Raw genomic sequence first — 27,596 nt, 5'->3', positions numbered from 1 at the left:
ACTGCACCTGGGGTTCGGTAGACACTCACTAATGTTTGCTGCCTGAATGAGTACCAGTCTGAGTCTATCATCTCACTTTATTCAGTTATTCCTCTGTATATTAATTCACATCCTAGCTATAGCCTTTTTTCTTTCTACTCACTGGTTTACACAATTCTAAACAAATATTCACTAAACACAATATTTGTTAGGTCTGGGCTAGGGACTTGGAATATAAATTTGAAAAATATGAATTTTCTGCTCTCAAGAAGGTACGTGCTCATTGGGGGACACAGGCATGCAAAGAGAGAAATTATAATCCAAAACGATAAGTGGTATACTTGAGGCCTGTGCTGGATACATTTGTCATATTGGACCCACGAAAAAGGATCAATTTTCCAAATAGACAAATAGGGGTAAAGCGTCTGGCAGCAAGAATTCCAGGGTAAAAGTACGAATGTTTTTTTTTTCTTTTGTTGATGCTGACTTCTACAAATCTTTCCTTTTTATTACCCTTTTGAGTAACAATTTTAATCTCCAATAACTACAATACTGCTCGCTTTCCCATGAAAGTCTATACATTACATTTGTTATGTGTTGTTGCTCTCAATTTTTTCCCTTTGCCCTGAATTTCCATTGCACATACTATTTCAGTGAATTTTTTTGTCCTTCTTTGTAATATGTACTGTTCTTCAATTTTTACGCGCATAAGATATGAATTCTTAACGGCTCGTTCCATTCTAGCACTCAATGTACTTAACACTGTACCTGGACCTTGGATTCAAGGTGCTCAAGTAAGTTGGTGGGAGTCCAGCAGTGGAGTGGTATGCGATTTAAGTTCAAGAAAGTGGTGGAGGGATATCGGAAGAATTTAAGCTCCGGCGACCCTCGATAAACCACCATAAATAGGAGCGTTGTGGGAGGAGTCCTGAAACGGCAAGCAAGGCGACCTAGGTTTTACACGCATACTTTTATAGGTCTATCTATCCTCCTGTCTGCGCCTGTGGTTCCAAATCTGCTAAATGAAGGCAATCAACCAGAGCGGCCCAGCTCAGCCCTGTTGCATCAGAGGCTCTCGCACGATCCGCAGCCCGCTTGGTCCCAGGCGCGCGAGGCCCCCACCCTGCATGGCCGGAAGGAGCGGGGCGGGGCCTCCAGGCTAGGCGCTGGGTCCGAGCGCGCTGGGGGAGGGGAGCGCGGAGCCGACAGTTTCAGGGCAAAAAGCAAAAGGCGGGCGCAGGGCTGCCTTCCGAGGTTCTCTTTGCTTGCAGTTCCTCCCGCTTTGCTGATTTGGGAGTCGCGACCTCCGGCACAGGTGGGTTCCGCCCTGTAGATCGGCGAAGGGGTGTTCTGGGTGGGTGCGATGAGTAGGTTTGCCCAGCCGCTGGCTTTCAGGCCTGGCGCAGTGAGAGGCGGCTGCTCGGCCTCGGGGCGTTGGTACTCACCTTTATTTACCCTGGCAGAGGAGAAGGCCACTTGTGCCTTGCCGCAGGGTCTCGTCACGGTTTGTGCCAGCTGCGCGAAACACAGCCCGCCCGGAGATCAGCGCGGGGTCAGATGGGCCTAGTGCTTGGGAAGAGCTGGAAGAGCTGGAGCAACCTTGCGCTGGGACTGACGCCCAGAGCACATTGTCTCAAACTCGATCGGACTTTCCCGTCCTGGGTCTGTCATTGACTGTGTCTAGCTTTCGGCGAGTCCCTACCCTCTCCCTGCTTCACTTTGCTGGGCAGTGCAGTGGAGGGTGGAACTCGGCTGTCTGCAAGAGCTTGCAGCACTGACTTTCTTTCTTGGTAATGTTTTCTGCCCAGATTTTACCCTTTCTCTGCCCCTCCTGAGCAGGAAACCTAGCAAGAGTCAGGAGTAGCAGGGCAGGGCATTGGGGAAGCTAGGCAAGGCAGCTCTTTCTCTGTTCTGAAAATAACTCTGAAAAGCCTATTTAGGCTTACTTACTTTACTGACTGCCTTGAAAACTGGAAACAACATTCATTCAATGCCTTGGTTGAATGTTAACTCAAGAATGCTCTTCTGAATGCCTTACCATTAAAGATTTTAACCAGAGGACAGATGATTGTCCAAAACCTTATGGGTTGAATGAGCATAGTACACTGCCTGACGCAAGTCTAATCATAAATGACTTGGTGACTTAACTATATACTCAAGCACTGAAAGACAAACTTGAGCTCCCATGTGTGGGAATACTTCCATATTCCCTTCCCATACAGCAGTCTTTTAGGGTTGCCTCTTAGCTTGGTATTGCACTTTCAGGAAACACTGTAGTAAAAATTACACTTTATTTTACATTAACTTAACTATAAAGGCAAAGAATTAGAAACACTATGGAAGGACGTTGCGCTGTCATTCTGATTCTTCCTCATTAAGGAACTGGTGATAATGATAACGGCAACCATATATTATGCAAAACACTGTAATCTTCACAACCATGAGAGGTAAATGTGCTTATGTATAACGATACTTAAAGAGGTTATACTTTATCTCATAACCAGTATGATGAAGGGAATTTTCAATTTGTCGATTGAGTCTGGGGGCATCTTTTGCATCTCCCACCTCATCCTCTGTTTCTGGGAAGGGTGGACTGGGAGGGATCACTTCCTGGTTTTGGTATCTATATCAGGAATCACAAGCGGTTCTGTATCTCTGCTTGTCAACCCTGGGAACAGCAGTAAAATATCCAAATCGATCACTCACTGTCTGCAGTGTTTCTGGAAGCTGTGTTTTCTGCCTGCCAGGATGGGGGGTGGGTGGAGCGGTGGGCCCTGGATTAATAAACTCCCTCGGATGGGAAACGTCTCTTTCTGCTTGGAGCCAAAGTGAACGTAGACTCACCAGTTGGGCACCATTGTGACCCTCTTTCGACAACACCAAACGTCCCTCATGCTTATATGGGCTGTACATGTACCTGCCATTGCCCACGTGTAAAGAGTTTACAGGGTGAGAGGCTTTGGGCAAAACCTGGTCTCTGCCACAGCTGCAGGGTTTAGGCAAGGAGTGGCCACCGGTATGAATGTGAGTGTTCTTCAAGGTGTGGGACCTGTTGATTTCCCAAGTGGTCAGTAGAGTGAGAGGGGAATTCTGATAGACATCTGCTGAGCTGACCTTGTGGGTGAGTATAGGACTGACTGTTTGGCAGGACCTGGTGGATGCGTTGGCCATATTTTTACTCTGTTCATTCATTCTTTCACTCCAAAGACAATCAATGAATGCTTACTCTGTGCCAGGGTGCTGATCCACTCACTGAGATTAGCAGCACGGGAGGACGGTAAGTTTAAGAGGACAACAGGAATTCAACTTGAAGCATGTTAAGTCTGAGGCATCCTCACTCTTCCCCATTCCCAGTATCTAATCAGTACAAAACCTTGTCACTTCTGCATCCTGAATATTTTTTTAAACCCATCCACTTCTCTTTGCCCTCACTGCTACTCAGAATTTCAACCCAGCAACATTCTTTTTCTGTTAATTTTTAAAATTTTTATTGTAGAAGACCCAAATCCCTGCTTGACCCTCAGCCCTCATGGGAAAACCACCATAACCATGGCAACAACTACAACATCAACAACATACAACAGCCCAACGAGCTCTGTATGACCCCTAATAAGTTGTGTCAACTGACACAAACTTTATTTTCTCTACTTCCCAAAGTGTTTTTAAAATTTTGTATCGAGACATAATTTACACGCCATAAATTTGACTCATTTTACGTGTACATTCAAGGATTTTTAGTAAATCTATCGAGTGGTGCAACCATCACTATAATCCAATATTAGATATTTCCATCACCTCAATGTCACCTCTCTCTTGCCCATGTGCACTTAGTCCCCATTACCACCCTAGCCCCTGGGAACCACTAATCTGCTTCTTGTCTCTATGGATTTGCCTATTCTGGACATTTCATATAAATGGAATCATGCAGTATGCAGTCTTTTGTGACTTGCTTCTTTTACTTAGTGTGACGTTTTCAAGTTTCATCCACGTTGTAGTGTGAATCAGTACTTCGTTACTTTTGATGGCCGAATAATGGTATATAATATATGTATATACCACCTTTTGTTTATGGACATTTGGGTTATTTTCACCTTTTGGCTATTGTGAATAAGGCTGGTATGGACATTTACGCACAAGATTTTGGATGCACATATGTTTTCAATTCTCTTGGGTAGGTACCTAGGAGTGGAAGTGCTGGCTTATATAGTAACTGTATGTCTAATCTTTTGCCACAGTATTTTCCAAAGGGGCTGCACCATTTTATATTGATTACATTTACATGCACCACCAGCAGTGTATAAAAGTTCTAATTTCTCCACATCCTCACCAATGTTTGTTATTTTTCCTTTTAAAAAATTTATAGCTGCCCTTGTGGGTGTGAAGTAATATCTCATTTGGAATTTGATTTGCATTTCCCTAATCGTAATGATATTGAACATCTTTTCATCTGTTTCTTGTCCATTTGTATATGTTCTTTGGAGAAGAGTCTATTAAATATTTTGCCCATTTTTCAATAAGGTTTTTTCCCTTCCTATTATTGAGATGTAAGAATTCTTTATATATTTAAGATACAAATCCTTTATCAGGTATATGATTTGAAAATATTTTTTCCAGTCTGTGACTTATCTTTTCATTTTCTAATTGTGTCTTTTGAAAGACAAAGGTTTTGAATTTTTATTAAGTTCAATTTATCATTTTTCTTTTGTAAATTCTACTTTTTGGTTAAGAACACTTTGCTTAATCCAAGGTCATGAAGATTTTCTCCTATATTTTCTTCTGTAAGTTTTATAGTTTTATCTTACATTTATGTCTAATCCATTATGACTTTTTTTTTAATTGAAGTATAATTGACCTACAACACTATGTTACTTCCAGGTGTACAGTATGGTGATTTGATATTTCTATACATTACAAAATGATCACCATGATAAATCTAGTTACCACCTATCACCATACAAAGATATTTTAATGTTACTTACTATATTCCCTATGTGTACATTAAATCCACACAATTCATTTATTTTGTAGCTAGAAGTTTGTACCTCTTAATCTCTCCTACCTGTTTCTCTCATCCGCCCTTACCTCTCTCCCCTCTGGCAACCACCAGTTTGTTCTCTGTGTCTATGAGCCTGTTTCTGTTTTGTTAGGTTTACTCATTTGTTTTGCTTTTTAGATTCCACATAGAACTGAAATCACGTGGTATTTCTCTTTCTCTGTTTGACTTATTTCACTCAGCATAATAACCTCTAGGTCCATCCATGTTGTTGAAAAAGGCAAGATTTCATTCTTTTTTTATGCCTGAACATTATTCCTGTGTGTGTGTGTGTGTGTATGTATGTGTGTATACCACATCTCTTTATGCATTCATCTATCAGTGAACACTTAGGTTGCTTACATATCTTGGCTATTGTAAGCAATGCTGCATTGAACACAGGGGTGCACATATCTTTTCAAATTAGTACTTTCGCTTTTTAGGGTATATACCCAGAAGTGAAATTGCTAGATCATATGATAGTTCTATTTTTAATTTTTAAAGGAACCTCCATACTGTTTTCCAGAGTGACTGCACCAATTTACATTCCCACCAGCAGTGCACAAGTGTTCCCTTTTCTCCACATCGTAACCAGCACTTGTTATTTGTTGTGTTTTTAATAATAGCCATTATGACAGATGTGAGGTGGTATCTCTTTGTGGTTTTGATTTGCATTTACCCTCCTCCACAGGGATTAGACCTACATCATGGCCCAACAGCTGTCCCAGTCTTTTCAGACTCTGTCTCCATTTTCTTTCACATATGTTTCCCCTGATAAACCACTTGTACATCTCTTCCTGTCATGGCATCTCCTTCTCAGAGGACCCGAACTAATTCAGTTGTCAACATTACAAATTGGGGGATTTCTTATATAATATGCATTTCTGGCTCCTCTCAAATCTGGCAGCATTTGGACTGTCTGGCAATAATTAGCTAGAGCTGAGTAGTGGCTAAGATTTTTGGACGGATCAGGCATTCTTCAGTTCACTGCTCTCACCACAATCCCCTATTGTCTCTTATACTTTACCTATTTATGTTACTTGCCTAGCCCCTGTGGACATTTAATTTTGAGGCCCTGATGTAAAGGAGCATTCTTTTAACTCATGTAATCCAATATATTATTGCACTAGTTAAACACAGACACAGATATGACAGATAATCTTAGCTTAGAGCTTTCGTATTGGCCTACTTTACATCAGATATCTTCATGAATAATTCCCTTTTTGTTCAAATGTCATTTTGCTCAATAATGTCTACCCTGATCACCCTGTTTAAATGTCCTACTACCTCCAGCACATCCCTTTATCCTGCCATATAGCTTTTATTGCCTTCTAATATACTATATAATTTACTCATTTATTATGTTTATCTTTGTCTACCTCCTTCCGCTAGAGGATAAGCTCCATGAAAGCAGACATTTTTGTCTGTTTTGTTCACTGATAAATTCCAAGTGCCTAAAATAGTTCCTGGCACATAGTTGACACCGAATAAATATTTGTTAAATGAATTGTGCAGGACGAATGAGAGGGAGAATATGGTAGGCAAAGGAAACAACATATGTGAAGGCCCTGAGGCAGTGGGCAAGTAGATGGGGCCAATTATGTGAAGCCATTGTAAAGAGATGACTCAATCCTTCTGTCTTCCCTCAAGGAGCTTTCAGCAAATGGGAAGAGAAAAATAATTAAACAGGCAATTTTTATATATATTGTAAGTGCACTAATAAGGGTATGCACAAAGAGCTGTGAAAACACTGGGTAGGCAGCTACTAACTCTTCCTAGGGGAGTTAGGAAGATTTTACAAAGGTGACATTTGAGCTAGGTCTCAGGCAGGAGAGTGACATGATGAAAGTGTTTTAAGAAGATTAATCTGGCAATAGTATGGAAAATGGATTGGAATATGGATGGAATGGAGGCAAGGAAACCTCTAGTCTATGGCAGTAGTCCAGGTATGAGGTGATGAAGGCACCTATAGGAATGGAAAGAGAAGGACAAATCTGAGAGACATTTGGAAGGAAAAATTGACAGGAGCTAAATGGACTCTTGGCTTTAAGCCTTTTAGGGGGTAATGCTTCTTCCTTAGTAATAACCATGAAAAGATTCAGATTGACCTATTATGTAATTGCTTATTCTGACTAGAATTTCTAGCTATGGCTGTTCTCCAAAAGTTTCTATTATTATGATTGATACTTGTTGGACTTTAATTTACATTAAGATGGCTTTAGACTCTAAAGGTTGGGAAGCTCTCAAAAACATCATTTTGACTATGAAACAGCAAATTATTCTACTAAAGGAGAAATGAGGGAAGCTATGGGGTTGCAAGGGAAGTTTTACAATGACCTAATAGTTGCTATTTTTTTAAGAATAATATATAAAAGATGGAAAAGAAGGATGAATATAACAGGTGGCACTTGCCTAAAGGATTAGTATTTGGAAGGATAAGCCCCCAAATTACCTCAGGCTTGTATAAATACATATTTGCAAAGACAGCAAGAACAATTTTAACTACGTTCTCAGAAAGAAAAAGTACATGTGTCCTGGGATGGATAAGTTATAACTTGATATTGTTAAACTGTTCTCAATGATCAAAAGAATTAAGGAGAATAAGGACAGGTATTTTAACACTGGATTTATATAAGTATATTACCACTTCTAACAAAGGAAAGGGAAGAAGAGTTTTCAGTCTACTAATCAATAAGCTAAATATGTCCTGGGTTAGCTTCTAGAACAGATTTTCAAGTAAGTGAGTACTTAGAAAATTACACAGTGTTATCAACAAACAAAGACGTTCCACACAAATCTAATTTTTATTTCTGATTATTAGAGATGTTTATGGAAATAAGACAGATATAACATGTACGTTGAATGAATGAATGAATGAAACTTCAGCAAGATTTTAACAAGTCTTTTATGACACCCTTGTGAACAAGAATTATGAATCCATGTTGATGGGTTATATAATTAATACAATTATGTATTAATTAGTTAAATTACCATACTAAAAGAGTGCTGATAGCAGACCATAAGCAAAGGAAGAGTTTTAGATGGCCTGTTGCAAACCCTACCTTTGGCTTGACATCATCAATATTTTTATAACTTACTTGACTGAAGATTTAGAGCAGACATCTTACCAGATTTAAAGAGGTTATGAAGCTAGGAGAAAAGTAATTCAATCCAATGTCCACAAACATTTATGAAATTCTCCTAAGTACTAGGAACCATGCTAGATGTTAGGGTACAAAAATGAATGACCCAGAGGTCTTCACATTGAGATGTGTCCAAGTATTACTGGTGGGAAAGACATAAAAACATATAATTTCAACAAAATATATTGAGAAGGAAAACAGAGGCATAAACAGACTATAATGAGAGAACAAAAGAAAGCTACTAGTTCATTCTGTGACTTTAAGGAAGAATTCTTAGATGATATCTCCACTGATTCTTGAAAGATGTATAAAAGACAGAGTAGGAACGGCTTCCAGTTTGAGGGAACAAAAAGCATGAACATGAGTTTCTCAGAATTAGGAAAGTATAGTGGGTCTGGGAAGCTATAAACAATGAAGTACAAGGAGGTAAATAACAGGAAGTGAGGCTGAGAGGTAGCTCAGGATCAGGTAATGGGAGGCATTACATAACATGATAAGTAAATTGGACTTTACCCTGAAGGCCCTAGGGATCCATTCAAAAAGAATGACATACTAATATATATTTTTAATTCACTATTCCTACAGTGTGCAAAATGATTTGAAGGGAGGGCAAATGTGTGTATGGATAGATCAGTTGGGAGGCTTTTGCAGTCTTTGAGTGAGAAATAATGGTGGGCCTGGACTGGGATGGTAGCAAATAGAGATATAATGCAGTGTGTCGGCACTTATAACAATGCCTGGCACCTAGTACATGTAAATATCTGATATATTTGTAATAGGAGTCCTAGGAGAGGAGAGAGAGAATGGTACAGAAACAATATTTGAAGAGTTGATAACTAAGAGTTTTCCAAAAGTAACAAAGTATTGTGTTATTTTGCTATTGCTGCATACCAAGTTACCACAAACTTAGTACTTAAACAAACATCCATTTATTATCTCATAGTTCTGTATGTCAGAAGACCAGGCATGGCATTACTGGGTTCTCTGGTCAGTGTATTAAAGGCTGAAATTGGTGTGTTGGGTAGGCTGTATTCTTTTCTGGAGGCTTTGGCTAAGAATTCACATCCACCCTCATTCAGATTGTTGGCTGAATTCAGTTCCATGTGGCTGTAGGACTGAGGTTGCTGTTTCCTTGCTGCATATCTGCCACATAGTCCTCTCCATCTTCAAAGCCAATAGAGAATCTCTTTGACAGCAGATTCCTCTGCTGCTTCAAGTCTCTTTCACCAGAAAGATCCCTGTCCCTTTTAAGGGATTGCTGGATTAGGTCAGACCAACCAAAGATCATGTCCCTTTCTTAATGTCAGTTGTGCCATATACATAACCTAATCATGCATGAAGTCACAGATTTAAAAAGTGCTATAACTCAGAGCAGAATAAAGAAAACCTCATCTAGATGTATTTTAATAAAGACTGATGAAAAATAAAGAAAAAGAAACAATCTTAAAAGCAGTTAGAGAAAAAAGATGTATTACCTTACAAGGAGTAGCAATTAGATTGGCTTTAACTTCTCAACAGAAACAATGTGAACATAATGGAACAATATCTTCAAAATGCTGGAGAAACTAACTGCCAATCAAAAATTCTATATCCAATGAAAATAGCCTTCAAAATGAAAGTAAGACAGATGCTTTTAGATGGTCCCAACTTACGGAACCTTCCACCAAACACCAAAGGAAATATTTAGGATCTTTAAGCTGAAGTAAAATGATCCCAAATGAAAGCTTGGAGATATAAAATGGATGCAATGGAGAGGTTAAATATGTGGGTAGATCTGAATGGCCCTGTGGGATGTATGTGTGTGTGTTTGTGTGTGTGTATAATTAAAATAACAGCAGTTGAAGAAGGAAGATAGAGTTAATATAAATTCTTTAATTTGCATTATAATTTTAAAAAATCAAAGATATGTGTTATAATCCCTAGAATAACTGTTTTTAAAAAAACAGTAAAAGAATGTATAACTAACAAGTAAACAAAGGAGGAAATGGAATGATACAAATTACCTAATCAGTGTAAAACAAAGCAAGAGAGAAAGGTAACAAAACAGGCAAGACGAATAGAAAGCAAATATTTGACTTCACACATTAATTAAATGACAAATCATGAAGTTAAAAAACAAAATCTAACTACATATATGCTGTTTATAAGAGACAAAAGGGTGGAATAAATATACGCCACAAACACTACCCCCCCCAAAGAAACCTGATTTAGATATAATAATATAAAACAAGACTTTATGGCAGGTTTCTTTACTAGACATAAGACATATTTTGTGATGATAAGAGAGGCCATCCACCAAGAAGATAAAATTATTGTTCTAATTTGTATGCAGCCCAAATATACAAAGCAAAAATTGACAGATGTCCAGTAAATAAATTCAGTCATAATCAGAGATATTAATACATATCCCTCAATAACTAACAGATCATAAGACAAATAAAACCAATAAGTATATAGAAGAGTTGAACAATAATATTAACAAACAACCTAATTGACAGACATATACAGATGACCTTATGTAACAACTACAGAATATATATTCTTTTCTGCACACAGAAAAATAGATGATATGCTAGGTCATACAGCAACAAATTACCGTTGCACTGAGGGGTTATTTTGCCATGATGAAATAAAGTTAGAAAACAATAATAAAAATAAAAATAGAAAATCCCTCTAAAATATGTTTACTTTTAAATAACCTGTAGGTCAAATTTTAAAAATCACAATGGAAATGAGAAAATATGTTAATTGGCTGAAAAATGAAAATATTGCATATCAAAACTCATGGTGGGGGAGGGGTGAATAGTCAGAGCACAGAGGATTTTTAAGACAATGAAAATACTCTGCGTGTTATTATAAAGGACACATGTCATTATACATTTGCCCAAACCCATAGAATGTAGAACACCCAGCGTGAAAGCTAATATAAATTATGGACTTTGGGTGATAATGATGTGTTGATGTAGGTTCATCACTTGTAACAAATGTATCACTCTGTGGTGGAGGATATTGATAATGGTGGGGATTATGCATGTGTTGGGGCAGGAGGTGTATGAGAAATCTCCATATCTTTCCCTCAATTTTGCTGTGAACCTAAACCTGCTCTAAAAAAAACTTGCTTAAAAAAATGTACAGTGGGTAAAAGATCTTTGAACAGACACTTGACCAAGGAAGATATATAGGTGGCAATTAAGAATATGAAAATATGCACAACATCATTCATAATTAGGGAGATGCAAATTAAAACAACAATGAGATATTACTGCACACCTATTAGTTGCTAAATCTATTAATGGCTAAATCCAAAAAACTGACAATACCAAGTTCTAGCAAGGATGCAGAAGAATGAGAGCTCTCATTCATTGCTGGTGGAATGCAAAATAGTACAGCTACTTTGGATGACAGTTTCAGATTCTAGTAATGTTAAGTAAAACATCAATAGCACTCTTTGGCGTTTACCCAAGTGATCTGAAAACTATGTTCACCAAAAAAAAATGTATTTCTGTATGTATGTGTGGCAGTTGTGGAGATTTCAGCTGTATGTGATCTTGAGGTTGGTTCTCCGAACTGTTGATTGTTGGTGAGTTTCCTTGAAGGAATGGGAATGGCAAATAATGAGGGAAGGAGGCTTTGACTTTTTATTTTATATATTTCTCAGTTGTTTAGATTATTTTTTTTCTTTTTACAGTGAGGAAGTGGTTTTTTCTTCTAGTTTTATTGAGATATACTTGACATAGAGCACTATATAAGTTTAAGGTGTACAACATGATGATTTGTCTTACATCATGAAATGATTACCACAATAAGTTTAGTGAACATCCACCATCTCAACAGATACAAAATTAAAGAAAAGGAAAAAGAATTTTTTCCTTATGATGAGAACTCTTAGGATTTACTCTCTTAACACCTTTGGTGTATAACATTCAATAGTGTTAATTATATTTATCATGTTGTACATTACATCCCTAGTATTTATTTATCGTATAACTGGAAGTTTGTACCTTTTGATCATGCTCATCCAATTCCCTCTCCCTCCACTCCCCGCCTCTGGTCTGATCTCTTTTTCTATGAATTTATTTGTTTGTTTGTGTTTGCTTTTGAAGTACAATTGACCTACAACACTGTGTTAGTTCCTGTTACACAGCATAGTGATTTGATATTTCTATACATTTTAAAATGATCACCCGGATAACTCTACTTACCATCTGTCACCATACAAAGATATTACATAGCTATAACTATATTCCCCACACTGTACATTTCATACTGGTGGCTCATTTATTTTGCAACTGGATATTTGTACCTCTTAATCTCCCTAATCTATTTCTTTCCTCCCCGCACTGCTCTCCCTTCTGGCAAACACCTGTTTGTTTTCTGTATCTATGACTCTGTTTCTGTTTTATTATGTTTGTTAATTATTTTTGGTTTTTAGATTCCACATATAAGTGAGATTATATAGAATTTGTCTTTCTCTGTCTTATGTATTTTACTTAGCATAATACCCTCTAGGTCTATCCATGTTTTCACAAATGGCAAGATTTCATTCTTTTTTATGGCTGACTAATATTCCAGTCTGTCTGTGTGTGTGGGGGGTGTAACATCTTCTTTTTCCACTCATATATTGATGGGATCTAGGGTGCTTCCATATCATGGTTACTGTAAATAATGCTGCAATGAACATAGGGGTGCATATATCTTTTCAGTTTAGTGTTTTCATTTTCTTCATATAAATACTCAGGAGTGGAATTGCTGGATCATATGGTAGTTCAGTTTTTTATTTTTTGAGGAAACTTCATACTGTTTTCTATAGTGGCTGCACCAATTTACGTTCCCACCAACAGTGCACGAGGGTTCCTTTTTCTCCACATCCTCACCAACACTTGTTATTTGTTAGCTTTTTGATAATAGCCATACTGACAGGTGTGAAGTAGTATTTCATTGTGGTTTTGATTTGCATTTTCTTGATGATTAGTGATATTGAGCATCTTTTCATGTGCCTGTTGGTCATCTGTATGTCTTCTTTGGGAAAATGTCTATTCAGGTCCTCTGCCCATTTTTTTTTTGTTTTGTTTTTGTTTTGTGGTATGCGGGCCTCTCACTGTTGTGGCCTCTCCCATTGCAGAGCACAGGCTCCAGACGTGCAGGCTCAGCGGCCATGGCTCACAGGCCCAGCCGCTCCGCAGCATGTGTGATCTTCCTGGACCGGGGCACAAACCCATGTCCCCTGCATTGGCAGGCGGACTCTCAACCACTGCGCCACCAGGGAAGCCCTCTGCCCATTTTTAATTGGGTTATTTGCTTTTTTTACTGTTGAATTTATGAATTATTTCTATATTTTGGATATTAACCAGATATATCATTTACAAAGATCTTTTCCCATTCAAAAGGCAAATTTTTCATTTTGCTGATAGCTTCCTTTGCTGTACAATAGCTTTTTAGTTTGATGTAATCCCATTTGTTTATTTTTGCTTTTGTTTCTCTTGCCTAGGGAGACATATCCAAAAAACTATTACTAAGACAAATGTAAAAGCACATACTGCCTATGTTTTCTTCTAGAAGTTTTCTGGTTTCAGGTCTTACATTTAAGTCTTTAATCCATTTTGAATTTATTTTTGTGAATGGTGTGAGAAGTAGTCCACTTTTGATTCTTTTGCATGTAGCTGTCCAGGTTTTCCAACATCATTTATTGAAGAGGCTGTCTTTTACCCATTGTATATTCTTGCCTACTTTGTTGTAGATTACTTGCCCATATAAGTGTGGGTTTATTTCTGAGTTCTCTATTCTGTTGCATTGATCTATGTGTCTGTTTTTGTGTCAGTACCATACTGTTTTGATTACCATAGTATTATAGTATAGTTTGAAATCGGGGGCATGATACCTCTAGCTTTATTCTTCTTTCTCAAGATTGTTTTGGCTATTTGGGTTTTTTTGTGTTTCCATAAAATTTTATAATTACTTTTTCTAGTTCTATGAAAAATACCACTGATGTTTTGATAGGGATTGCATTGAGTCACTAGATTGCCTTAGATAGTATGGTCATTTAAACAATATTAATGCTTCCAAACCAAGAACACAGTATATCTTTCCATCTATTTGTGTTGTCTTCAATTTCTTTCATTGGTTTCTCATAGTTTTCTGAGTACATGTCTTTTACATTTTGGTTACATTTATTCCTAGGTATCTTATTCCTTTTGATGTGATTGTGAATGGGATTACTTTCTTAATTTCTCTTTCTGATAGTTCATTGTTAGTGTATAGAGGTGCAATAGATTTCTCTATATTAATTTCATATCCTGCAACTTTACCAAATTAATTGATGAGTTCTAGTAGTTGTTTGGTGGCATCTTTAGGATCTTCATGTATAATATCATGACATCTGAAAACAGTGACAGTTTTACTTCATTCTTTCCAATTTGTATTCCATTATTTTATTTTCTTGTCTGAGTGGTCTGGCTAGAACTTCCAATACTATATTGAGTAGAAGTGATGAGAGTGGGCATCCTTGTCTTATTCCTGATTTTAGAGGAAATGGTTTCAGCTTTTCACCATTGAGTGTGATGTTAGCTGTAGGCTTGTCATATATGGCCTTTATTATGTTGAGGTATGTTCCCTCTGTACCCACTTTGTTGAGAGTTTTTATCATAAATGGATGTTGAATTTTGTCAAAAGCTTTTTCTTCATCTACTGAAATGATCATATGATTTTTTTTCTCTTCAATTTGTTAATGTGGTGTATCACACTGATTAATTTGTGGATATTGAACCATCTTTGTATCCCTGGAATGAATCCCATTTGGTCATGGTGTATGATCCTTTTAATGTATTTTTGAATTTGGTTTGCTAATATTTTGTTGAGGAATTTGCATATATGTTCATCAGTGATATTGGCCTGTAATTTTCTCTTTTTTTTGATAACTTTGGTTTGGTATCAGGGTGATGCTGGCCTGGTAGAATGAGTTTGGAAGCTGTTCCTTCCTCTGCAGTTTTGGGGAATAACTTGAGAAGGATAGGTGTTAACTCTTCTCTAAATGTTTGGTTGAATTTACCTGTGAAGGTATCTGATCCTAGACCTTTGTTTGTTGGGAGTTGTTTTCACTCCTGATTTAATGTCATTACTGGTCATTGGTCTGTTCATATTTTCTGTTTCTTCCTGATTCAGTCTTCAGATATTGTACATTTCTAGGAATTTTTCCATTTCTTCTCTGTTGTCCATTTTATTGGTGTATAACTTTGTGTGGTAATCTCTTATGATCCTTTCTGTTTCTCTGGTGTTGGTTCTAACTTGTGTTTTATTACTGATTTTACTTATTTGGGCCTTCTTTTCTCCTTGATGAGTCTGGCTAAAGGTTTATCAATTTTGTTTATCTTTTTAAGAACCAGTTCCTAGTTTCATTGATCTTTTCTATTGTAGTTTAGTCTATTTCATTCCTTTTCTGATATTTATGATTTCTTTTCTACCAACTTTGGGTTTTGTTTGCTCTCCTTTTTCTTGTTCCATTACATGTAAGATTAGGTTGTCTGAGATTTTTCCTGTTTCCTGAGGTAGGTTTGAATCACTATAAACATCCCTCTTAGAAATGTTTTTCCTGTATCCCATAGATTTTGGACCACTGTATTTTCATTTTCATATTCATATTTTTTGATGTCCTCTTTGATTTCTTCAGTGACCCTTGGTTGTTTACTACAATGTTATTTGTTCTCCATGTGGTTGTGTTTTTTACAGTTTTGTTTCTTGTAGTTGATTGCTAGTCTCATAGCATTGTGTTTGCAAAAGATGCTCAATGTGATTTCAATCTTCTTAAATTTACTGAGATTTATTCTGTGGCTTAGCATGTGATCTATCCTGGAGAATATTCCATGTTACTTGAAAAGAATGTGTATTCTGGGGCTTTTAGATGAAATGTTCTATATATACTATTAAGGCCATCTAGTCTAATGCGTCATTTAAGGCCAGTGTTTCTTACTGATTATCTGTCTGGATGATCTGTCTATTGCTGTAAGTAGGGTGTTAAAGTCCCCTACTATTATAGTGTTACTGTCAGTTTCTCCCTTTATGTTTGTTAATATTGCTTTATGTATTTAGGTGCTCCTATGTTGGGTGCATTTATATTTTAAATTGTTATATCTTTTTGTTGGATCGATCCCTTTATCATTATGTAATGTCCATCTTTATCTCTTGTTACAGTCTTTATTTTAAAGTCTATTTTATCTGATATAAAAGTCACTACCCCAGCTTTCTTCTCATTTCTGTTTACACGAAATACCTTTTTTCCATCCCTTTACTTTCAGTCTGTCTGTGTCTTTAGATCTGAAGTTAGTATCTTGTAAGCAGCATAAATAGGGGTCTTGTTTTTGTATCTATCCAGCCACTCTGTCTTTTGATTGGAACATTTAGTTCATTTACCTTTAAAGTAATTATTGTTGGGACTTCCCTGGTGCTCCAGTGATTAAGACTCTGTGCTTCCAATGCAGGGGGTGTGGGTTCAATCCCTGGTCAGGGAACTAAGATCCCACATGCTGTGTGGCCAAAAAATAAAAATAAATAAATACATAAATAAATACTTAATTATTGTTAGGTATGTACTTATTGCTATTTTGTCAATTGTTTTGGGATTGTCTTTGTAGTTTTTTTAATTGTTGTTCCTTTCTTCTTTTGCTCTCTCCCCTTGTGATTTGATGACTATCTTTAGCATTATATTTGGATTCCTTTCTCTTCTCTGTGTGTGTGTGTATATATTATAGTTTTTTGATGTGTATTTACCATGGGATTTATATATAGCAAATTTTATATATATATATATGTAATTATTGTAAGTTACTGATCTCTTTAGTTTGAATGCATTTTAACAACCCTGCATTTTTACCCTCCTCCCCCAATGTTTACTATTTGACATCTTATTTTGTATCTTTCTGTTTTATGTATCCCTTAACTACCCATTGTGGTTATAGATGATTTTACTACTCTAGTCTTTTAACCTTCCTACTAGCTTAATAAATGGTTAATTTTTCTACCATGACTGTATATATTTGCCTTTACCAATGAGATTTTTCCTTTCATAATTTTCATATTTCTGGTGGCGGCCTTTTCTTTTCCACTTAGAGAAGTACCTTTAACATTTCTTGTAAAGCTGTTTTGATGGTGCTGAACCCTCTTAGCTTTTGCTTGTCTGTAAAACTTGATCTCTCCATCAAAACTGAATGAGAGCCTTGATGCGTAGAGTATTCCTTGTTGAGGTTTTTTCCCTCTCATCACTGTAAATATATTGTGCCACTTCCTTCTAGCCTGCAGAGTTTCTGCTGAAAAGTCAGTTGATAACTTTATGGGAATTCCCTTGTATGTAACTTTTTGCTTTACCCTTGCTGCTCTTAATATTCCCACTTTATCTTTAATTTTTGCTATTTTAATTACAGTGTGTCTTGGTGTGTTCCTCTTTGGGTTGATCCTGTTTGTGACTCTCTGTGCTTCCTGGACATGGATGTCTGTTTCCTTTCCCAGGTTAGGGAACTTTTAAGCTATTATGTCTTCCAATATGTTTTCTGCCCCTTTCTCTCTTCTCCTTTTGGGACCCCTGTAATACAAATGTTAGTACACTTGATGTTATTCCAGAGGTCTCTTAAACTGTCTTCATTTTTTTAAATTCTTTTTTCTTTTTTCAGCTTAAGTAATTTCCACTACTCTGTCTTCCAGTTAGCTGATCTGATCCTCTGTATCATGTAATCTATTGTCGATTCCTTCTAGTATGCTTTTTAATATGTTATTGCATTCTTCAGCTTTGCTTGGTTCCTCTTTATATTGTCTAACTCTTTGTTAAAGTTCTCACTGTGTTTGTCCAGTTTTCTCCCAAGTTCTTTGAGCATCTTTATGATCATGACCTGAACGCTTTATTGGGTAGATTGCTTATTTCCACTTAGTTCTTCCTCTGGGATTTTATCTTGTTCCTTCACTTGGAACATATTCCTCTATTGCCTCATTTTGCCTAATTTGCTATTTTTATTTCTATGTATCTGGTAGGTTGTTACATTTCCCAACTTCGGAGAAGTGGCTTTTTTTATGAGGCATCCTATGTGTCCGAGCAGTGCACTCCCCTCTGGTCACCAGAGTTATATGCCCTGGGGGTGCCCCCTGTGTGGGCTGTGTGGGCCCTTCTGTTGTGGGGGGCTGGCTACTATGAGTGGTCTGGTAGGTATGGCAGGCCCTGTCTGGCTGATTATCAGGCTCTGCCTTGTACAGAGGCTGCTGGCCACTGGAGATTGGGGCTGGGTCTCAAGAGGCCTGGCTGCAGAGCCCCAGGAAATCCCAGGGCTAGTGCTGGCCCACAGGTGGGCAGAGCCCAGTCAGTGTGGCTTGTTGCAGGGCCAGTTGTCCCAGATCAAGCATCAGCCTGCCAGTGCATGGGGCCAGTTCCCGACATGGCTGACTGTGGCATCTGATATTACAAAGCTGGTGTCAGCCCACTGTTGAGTGGGTCTGGATCCTGGGGCAGCTAGCTGAGGGGCCCACGGTGTCTTAAAGCTGGTGTCAGCCTCCTGATAGGCAGGATTGTGGCCCAGGGAGGTCCTGGAGCTGGTGTTAGCCTGTTGGTTAGTGGGGTTGTGGCCCTGGTGATCTTGGGCTTAGTGTTGCCTCACTGGTGGGCAGAGTCAGGACCTGGAGTCTAGTACTAGTGCTAACAGGCTGGGGGTGGGTCCAGGTCCTGGTGCTAATAATCTAGAGGGAGGATTCCACAATGTTCCTTGCCAGAACCAGTGTCCTCATGGTAGAATGAGCTCCCCAAATGGCTGCCACCAGTGTCTGTGTCCCCAGGGTGAGCTGCAGTGGCCTTCTGCCTCTCCAGGAAGCTCTCTCCAAGTTCAGCAGGTGGGTCTGACCCAGGCTCCTTTGAAATTACTGCCTCTGCCCTGGGTCCTGGAGTGTGTGAGATTTTGTGTGTGCCCTTTAATGATGGAGTCTCTATTTCCTACAGCCTTTTGACTCCCAAAAGTAAGCCCCACTTGCCTTCAAAGCCAAGCGTTCTGGGGACTTGTCTTCCTGGTGCAGGACCACCAGGATAGGGAGCCTGATGTGGGGGCTCAGACCCCTCACTCCTTGGGTAGAACCTGTGCAATTGTAATTATCCTCCCACTTGTGGGTCATCCACCCAGGGGTATGGGTCTTGACTATACTGCATCTCAACTTTTCCTACCCATCTCATTGTGGTTTCTCCTTTATATCTTTAGTTGTGGAATGTCTTTTCAGCAAGTGTTTAGGTCATTCTCATATTACAGAGATAGCTGCTCTGTAAATAGTCGTAATTTTGGTGTGCCCCTGGGAGGAGATGAGTTCAGGGTCTTTCTACTCCAGCATCTTCTACAATGACCAATTTTTATTTTGTAAGTAAATAGGAAACAATGAAGCACTTCTACAAAGAACACTGATCATATGGAGTCCTCCCAGTTCTCCTAGGCATAGTTAACCACTTTCTCCTTTGCACTTTTTCACTGTACTCTGTGTTTAAAACTACTATAGATAGTAGTAGTTGTCTTTCTTCCATACTAGATGATTATGAGATTCTTGAATGGTGGCTGGGATTGATTATTTATATTTGTATTCCTAGTACTTAAGAAAGTACCCTATTTACACATGCTTGGTAATATTTGTCAAGTGAAATAATGAAGAAATGAATGAATACACTTGCTTAAGAATGTTTTTTTTTGTGGGGAGTAAGCCATTGTAAATGGAGAAGAGTATTTGGTTAACAATTAAGACTAAGGGTTGGAAATTTTTTTCTCTGAAGGGCCAGATAGCAAATATTGTAGACTTTGCAGGCCACATATGGTCTTGGTCCAGTGTTATTGTTTTTATTTACAGTCCTTTAAAATGTAAAACCTGTATGTGGCCATATGAAAATAGGCATGGGCCATAGTTTGCCAGCCTCTGTCTTAGACTTTAACTCTCAATTTCCTAACCTATTTCAGAACCCTCCCTAATTCATCAGCAAATTCTGTTATGTCTCTAGCTATGGCCTTTGTGTATGAAACCAATCAGTCCATTTATTAGCTTACACCACACACTTAACATGTATACATCCACTCAAAATAAGCATTTTTAGCGGGTTTAGTGACCTTAAGGGGTTATTGAGAAGGTTCATGTCAAGCACCATACGGCTTTTCTGCAGTGGCATGGGTTTCTCCATCTTTTCCCACAGGATGAATTAATTCCTTTTAAGATCTTATGCAAATGAAGTTATTTTATTAATATTTCTGAAAACATGACACTTAGGGTGTCACCAACTCCAAGCAAGTTTATCAAGGTACTTTTGCCAATAGATATAGTTTATCCCTAATAATAACCACAATAATAATGATGATTGGAATGATAGCATATCATATATAGGACATATGTAGGACTTACTATGTGACAGCAAAGTTCTAAGTACTTTAGTCCTCACACTAAACCCATGGGATAAGTATTATTGTCATCCTCGTTTTACAAAACAGGAAACAGAGACACTGAGAGTTTAAGAAACTTGCCCACAATCACACATAATCAGTGGAAAAGGAAGTTTCAAGGAGTCAGGATGAGGGTGATTAACAGTGTCACAGTGGAGAGTCCCAGAATGATAAGCCCTAAAAAGCAATCCTTCCATATGTGGTTGAAAGGTTAAAATTAGTGATTTTCTAAAGAACCACTTCAGTTAGATAGTGGGGTGGAAGCAAGATCGCAATGCATAATATGAGTGGCTGGTGAGAAGATAGAAGTAATGGTTATCAACCACTTATCCTTAGCTGTTCAGAATTTCTCCTTTAATGCTGTGGTTGAGATAATAAAATCTGTTCTTTTACATAGCTAGATATGTAGTATCCTACAGCCTTATAAACATTGTTTTATATTGTTACTAACACTCTCATTGTCAAATTTTCTAGGATGTGGTGCTGCAGGTTGTCCCATCTACAAAGCAGGCTCCAGGACCTGCTGAGGGGACGAGTCACATGTTGGGCCCTTCAACAGCCCAACTTCAAAAGCTTATTTCCATTAGCCATCCATTGGCACCATACAGCCTCCAAGTCTCTGAATTGTGTTTGGCAGCAACACGAAGATCATTTTGGTAAGATGTGTAGAGGCAGATACTTTATTTTTAATTGTGACAGAAAAACCAAAATTTAATATCGTAACCATTTTAAGTGTACACTTCAGTAGTGCAAAGTATATTTACATTGTTCTGCAATGACAGATACTTTTCATGTGGACTGAAAGTACTTTCTGTGGAGTTGCGAAGACTTCTAACCATTTATTTCCAGGATTATTTTACAGGTTGCAAGAAAGACAAAACTAATATAGGGTAATAGGAAAATCTCATCCCAGCTAGGGAAAGGGAGGTCTGCTATGCCCCAGCCCCACTCTATCTCCCTGTCTCATCTAAGAAAAAATAAAGAAAGAAGAAAAAAAGCCTCAGTATACAAGGGAGAGAGTTTCAGAGACATAGACTGGAAATTCTATAGCCAGGGAAAGTATTGGGTGGCATAGGGGAAAAAAGCTTTACCCCTGTGTATTAGTTTCCTAGCACTGCTGTGACAAATTACCATAAACTAATTGGCACAAACAACAGAAATTTATTCTTTCACAGTTCTAGAAGCAGGAAGTCTGAAATCAAGATGTTGGCAGGGCCATGTCCTCTCTGAAGACTCTAGGAGAGAACCTTCCTTCCCTCTTCTGGGTTCTGGTGGTTGCCAACAATCCTTGGTGTTACTTGGCAACATCACTACACTCTCTGCCTCCATCATCTTCCCTGTGTCTCTTCTGTGACTTCAAATTTCTCTCTCCTTATAAGGGGACCATTTGTTGGATTTAGGGCCCATGCTAATCCAGTATGACCTCATCTTATCTTGATTATCTTCCAAGATCCTATTTCCAAATAACGTCTCATTCACATGTACTAGAAGTTAAGACTTCAACATATCTTTTTGGGGAGTGCAGTTCAATTCACAACACCCTGGAAAGGGACAAAAACAACCATGAAGGCCACACTCCCAAAACATAGGCCCACTATGCACTCCTTAGACTTAATTCAAAGATTAGAGAATTCCCCTCCCCCCCCACTACAACCAACTAATAAGCCTCCAGTTAAAATAGCAGTGGATTACAGCTGCAAAAGACAGACTGTCTCTGAGGTGAAGCACAAAGAGAAGGGCCAAGACCAAAAGGGGGGATAAAAACAAGATTACTAGAGAAATTTAAAGCCTCTCGTACCCATAGAGACAGTAAATGTCAAACATAGCCCAACTCTTGGCCAGATTGATATAGTCACCCATAAATTCCTATTTACCTCAGTATCTACTGCTCTATACATGTCTGGCTGTCAACTACAAGAACAAAATTACAAAACATGCTAAAAGGCAAGAAATAACACAAGTTGAAGAGACAAAACACCATCAGAACTAGACTCACATATGACACAGGTGTTGAAATTTCCAGTCAGGAAATTTAAAATAACTATGGTTAATATCTTAAGGATTCTAATGGAAAAGGTAGACAAAATGAAAGACCAGATAGATAATGTCAGCAGGGTGATGGAAAATATAAGAAAGAATCAAAAGGAAATCCAAAGCACAGTAACAGAAATGAGGAATGACTTTGATGGGCTTGTAAGATACAACAAGGGATAGAATCAGTGAATATAAAGATAGGTCAATAAAAATTACCCAGACTGAAATGCACAGAGAAAATGAGAGTGGAAACAAACAAACAAAAAAAGAGTATTCAGGAAGTGTTGAACAATATCAAAAGTTGTAACATATACATGAATGGAATACCAGAAAGAAAAGAAAGAAAGAACTAAGCAGAAGAAATATTTGAAGAAATAATTTTTGAAAGCTTTCCACAATAAGTGACAGACACCAAACCACATATCCAAGAAGCTTAGAGAAGCTTAGTATCCATTTTTAAACGCCCACACAAAAGCCCACACTTAGGCAAAAGAGCAAAAACAAAGAGCAAATCTTGAAGGCAGTCAGAGGGGAGAAAAACACTTCACTTACACAGAAACAGAAGAATTACAGCAGAGTTCTCATGAGAAACTATGCAAGCAAGAACACAATGGCATGATAATTTTAAAGTATTAAAAGGAGAAAAAACTGCCAACCTGGGATTCTATATCCAGCAATGCTTCAAAAGTGAGAGAGAAATAGACTTTCTCATATAACTTCTCAAAATATTGTAAAGGAATTTCTTCTGGCAGAAGAAAAATGATATAGGTCACAAACTTGGATCTACATTAAAAAATGAAGAGTGTTCGAAATGAATGAAGATAAAATATAAACTTTTCTCCTTAATTGCACTAAATTTTAATTATTTAAATAGTAATGGCAGTGTATTTGGTGTTCATAGCACATATAAAAGTGAAACAAATGACAACAATGTGACAGAGGATAGGAGGGAGAAATTAGGAATATTCTATTATAAGGTAAATCAAAAGAACTGACAATACCAAGTTCTACCAAGGATGAATAGGAATCAGAGCTCTTTTTCATTGCTATTGGCATGCAAAATAGTATAGCCACTTTGGATGATACTTTTAGAGTTATCTAAAGGTGGATTTAGATTATTTAAAATGTACATTGTAAACATTAGGAAAACTACTAAAAAGTTTTAAAAAATAGTATGAATAATAAGTTAAGAAATGAGATAAAATGGAATCATAAAAAGTACCCAAGGAAGGGCTTCCCTGGTGGCACAGTGGTTGAGAGTCTGCCTGCCGATGCAGGGGACACGGGTTTGTGCCCCGGTCCGGGAAGATCCCACGTGCCACGGAGCGGCTGGGCCCGTGAGCCATGGCCGCTGGGCCTGCGCGTCCGGAGCCTGTGCTCTGCAATGGGAGAGGCCACAACAGTGAGAGGCCCTCATACCACAAAAAAAAAAAAAAAAAATACCCAAGGAAAATCAGAGAAGGTAGAAAAAGAGGAAAAAAGAAACAAGGAGTAAATACAACAAATAGAAAACAGCAAGAAGGTAGATTTAGAGTCAGCTACATCAATAATCTCTTCAAATATAAATTGCCTAACCACACCAGTCAAAATACAAAGATTGTCAAAATGGATCAAAAAAAAATTCTACTATATGTTATCTACAAGAAACGAACTTTAAATATAAAGACTCAGGATAAAACTTAATGGATGATGTGGGGACAAGGGATATATGGAGCTGTCTGTACCTTTGTCTCGGTTTTGCTGTGAACCTAAAACTGCTCTAAAAAATAGTCTATTTAATTTTTTTAATTTAAAGTTAAGGGATGGAAATAGAAACACCATGAAATGCTAATCAAAACAACAGTAACTATGTTAATTTCAGACAAAGCAGTCTTCAGAACATGGAAGATTATCATGGATAAAGAGGCACATAACATAGTAATAAAGGGTTCAGTTCTCCAAGAGAACCTGTAACTATCCTAAAAATGTAGCACCTAATGATAAACCATCAAAATGCATGAAGCAAAAACTGGCAGAGATAAAAGTAGAAGTAAACAAATCCACAATTTCAGTTGGTTTTAATACCTCTCTCAGTAATCGATAGATTAAGCAGGCACCATCAACCAGCTTGACCCAATTGATACTTATAGAACAATCCATCCAACAACAGTAAAGTACACATTGTTCTGAAGTTTAAATGAGACATTCATCAAGGTAGACCACGTTCTGGGCCATAAAACAAAGCTCAAAAAATTTAAAGACTCTAAAAACATATAGAGTATGTACATTGACCATAACAGAAAAAACTAGAAGTCTATAACAGAAAAGTCCCAAATATTTGGAAATTAAGCTATACACTACCAAAAAATGTATAAGTAAAATAAGTCTCAAGGAAAGTTAAAAATATTTTGAACTAAATGAAAATGAATATACAACTTATCAAAATTTGTGGTAAACAACGAAAGCAGTGGTTGGAGGGGGATGTATGGCAATAAATACACACACACACACGCACAATCTGTGTGCAGACAACTGCAAAACACTGATTAAAAAAATGAAAGAACATAAATAATTGGAAAGACATTCCATGCTCATAGGTTAGAAGACCCAATATTTTTAAGATGTGAATTCTCAGTATGATCTATAGATTCAGTGCAATCCCACTCAAAAAATCCCAGCAGACTTTTTTATAGATATTGACAAACTGATTCTAAAATGTATGTGCAGGGGGCTTCCCTGGTAGCGCAGTGGGTAAGAATCTGCCTGCCAATGCAGAGGACACAGGTTCGAGCCCTTGTCCAGGAAGATCCCACACACTGTGGAGCAACTAAGCCCGTGCTCACAACTACTGAGCCCGTGCACCTAGAACCTGTGCTCCGCAACAAAAGAAGCCACCGCAGTGAGAAGCCCATGCACTGCAACGAAGAGTAGCCCCCCTCACCGCAACTAGAGAAAGCCCGCATGCAGTAACGAAGACCCAACGCAGCCAAAGATAAATAAAAATTTTAAATAAATAAATAAATAAATAACGGATGTGGAAAGACAAAGGTATCAGAATAGCCAATACACTTCTGGAAAAAAATTAAGTCAAAGGGCTTAAGTTAACCTTAGTACAGTTGACACAAACAACACAGGGGTTAGGGTGCCAACTTTTTGAGCAGTCAAAAATCTGAGTGTAGTTTACAGTCAGCCCTCTGTATATACATAGTTCCTTCATATATGTGGTTTTACATCCACAGATGAATTTAACTGCAAATCAGGTAGTACTATAGTATTTACTATTGAAAAAAATCTGCTTATAAGTGGACGCAAACAGTTCAAACCTGTGTTGTTCAAGGATCAACTATAATCAAGGCAGTGTGGTGTTGTCAAAAGGATAGATACATAGAACAGTGGAACAAAATTGAGAGCCCAGAAATAGACCCACGCAGATATGGTAAACTGATTTTTGACAAAAGTGCAAAGTCAATTCAATGGAGAAAGGACTGTTTTTTTCAACAGGTGGTGTTAGAACAGTTGGACATCCCTATGCAAAAGAGCAAAACAAAACAAAATGTTCACACCTGCCTCATACTTTGTGTAAAAAATAGCTCAAAGTTGATCATAAGCCTAAATGTAAAATGCAAAACTATAAAACTCGTATGAGAAAATGTCTGTTACCTTGGATTAAGCAAAGAGTTCTTAGATGCAACTTCAAAAGCTTAATCCATAAAGGAAAAAAATGGTAATTGGACTCTATCAAAATTCAAAACATTTTCTCTGTGAAAGACACTGTTAAAAGAATGAAAAGGAAAGCCACACAGACGTGGAGAAAATATTTGCAAACCACATGCTTGAGAAAAGGTTTGTATGCGGATTTTAGAAAAACCTCTTAAAACGTAACAATAAGAAAACAAATAACCCAGTTTTTAAAAGGGTAGAAAGATCTGAACAGACACTTCACCAGAGGACAAAAGTATGGCAAATAAGCATATGAAAACATGCTCAACGTGATTTCATTAGGTAAATGCAAATTAAAGCCACAATGAGATGCTACTATACACCTATTAGAATGACTAAAATCCAAAAAAACCTGGCAGTACTTAATGCTGACAAGAATGCAGAGCAATAGGGACTTGTATTCATTGCTGGTAATAATACAAGAATAGTAGAGCCACTCTGGAAGAAAATTTGGTAGTTTCTTATAAAGTTAAACATGGACTTGTCAACAGTTGCACTCCTAGGTATTTACCCAACTGATTTGTAAACTTATGTCCACAGCAAAAACCCACACATGAAAAACCACTTTATTCATAATTGTCAAAAGTGGGAAGCTATCAAAATATCCTTCAATAGGTTAATTAATAAACTATAGTACATCCATACAATGGAATACTATTCAGCAATCAAAAGGAATGACATGACATTCTGTTGAAGGCAAAACTATAGGGACAGTAAACAAATCAGTGGTTGCTAGGGGTCTGGAGAGTGTGGTTACCCATAAGTATAGGGGAAATGCTAGAATGAGTCATGTGGTACTGGATTATAGTTGAAGACATCAGTATAAACTCACGTTTAGCCTAATATAGATACAGATGTATAGGTGCAGAAATAATTACAGTTGACCCTTGAACGATGCAGGAGTTATGGGTGCCAACCCTCTGTGCAGTCAAAAATCCGCATATAACTTGTAGATTGCCCTCTGTATACACAGTTCTGAGTCCAAGCTCACTCTGCTCACCACACTACAGGCCAATAAATCAGGAGATGAGGTGTTGAGGCAAGGAACAGTGACTTATTTGGAAAGCCAGGCATCTGAGAAGATGGTGGACTAATGTCCTAGAGTATCATCTTATTGGGGTCTGGATGCCAGTTTATTTTATAGAACAGAGAGGGGGAGGAGATGAGGAAGTAAACTAAAAAGGCCACAAGTCTTGCAAAACATCTCCTGGTTTGGCCAGCCTCGGGGAGGGGATGTGTTAATTTCTTCTTTCTTGCAGCCATTCACTGGTAGGCAGGGTC

General features: G+C 37.9%; 1 protein-coding gene across 3 annotated transcripts in view; it reads left to right on the top strand.

The window, feature by feature from the left end:
* The first annotated feature begins 1,135 nt into the window (after positions 1-1,135).
* The window catches only part of TMLHE (trimethyllysine hydroxylase, epsilon), a 68,950-nt gene continuing 42,489 nt past the window's right edge, over positions 1,136-27,596 (top strand). For 2 of the 3 annotated variants that reach the window (XM_032620148.1, XM_032620147.1), the window contains exons 1-2: positions 1,136-1,294; positions 21,057-21,238. In XM_032620148.1, the coding sequence (XP_032476039.1) occupies positions 21,058-21,238 (181 nt within the window). In that variant the 5' untranslated portion in view covers positions 1,136-1,294; position 21,057. The remainder of the gene's footprint in view (positions 1,295-21,056; positions 21,239-27,596) is intronic. The other variant, XM_032620149.1, reaches the window with a different exon arrangement.

This window comes from Phocoena sinus, chromosome X (assembly GCF_008692025.1).
Source record: "Phocoena sinus isolate mPhoSin1 chromosome X, mPhoSin1.pri, whole genome shotgun sequence".
Taxonomy (NCBI): Eukaryota; Metazoa; Chordata; class Mammalia; order Artiodactyla; family Phocoenidae; genus Phocoena; species Phocoena sinus.
The sequence above is the reverse complement of the archived record's forward strand: the minus strand, read 5'-3'. Positions and strand labels throughout refer to the sequence as shown.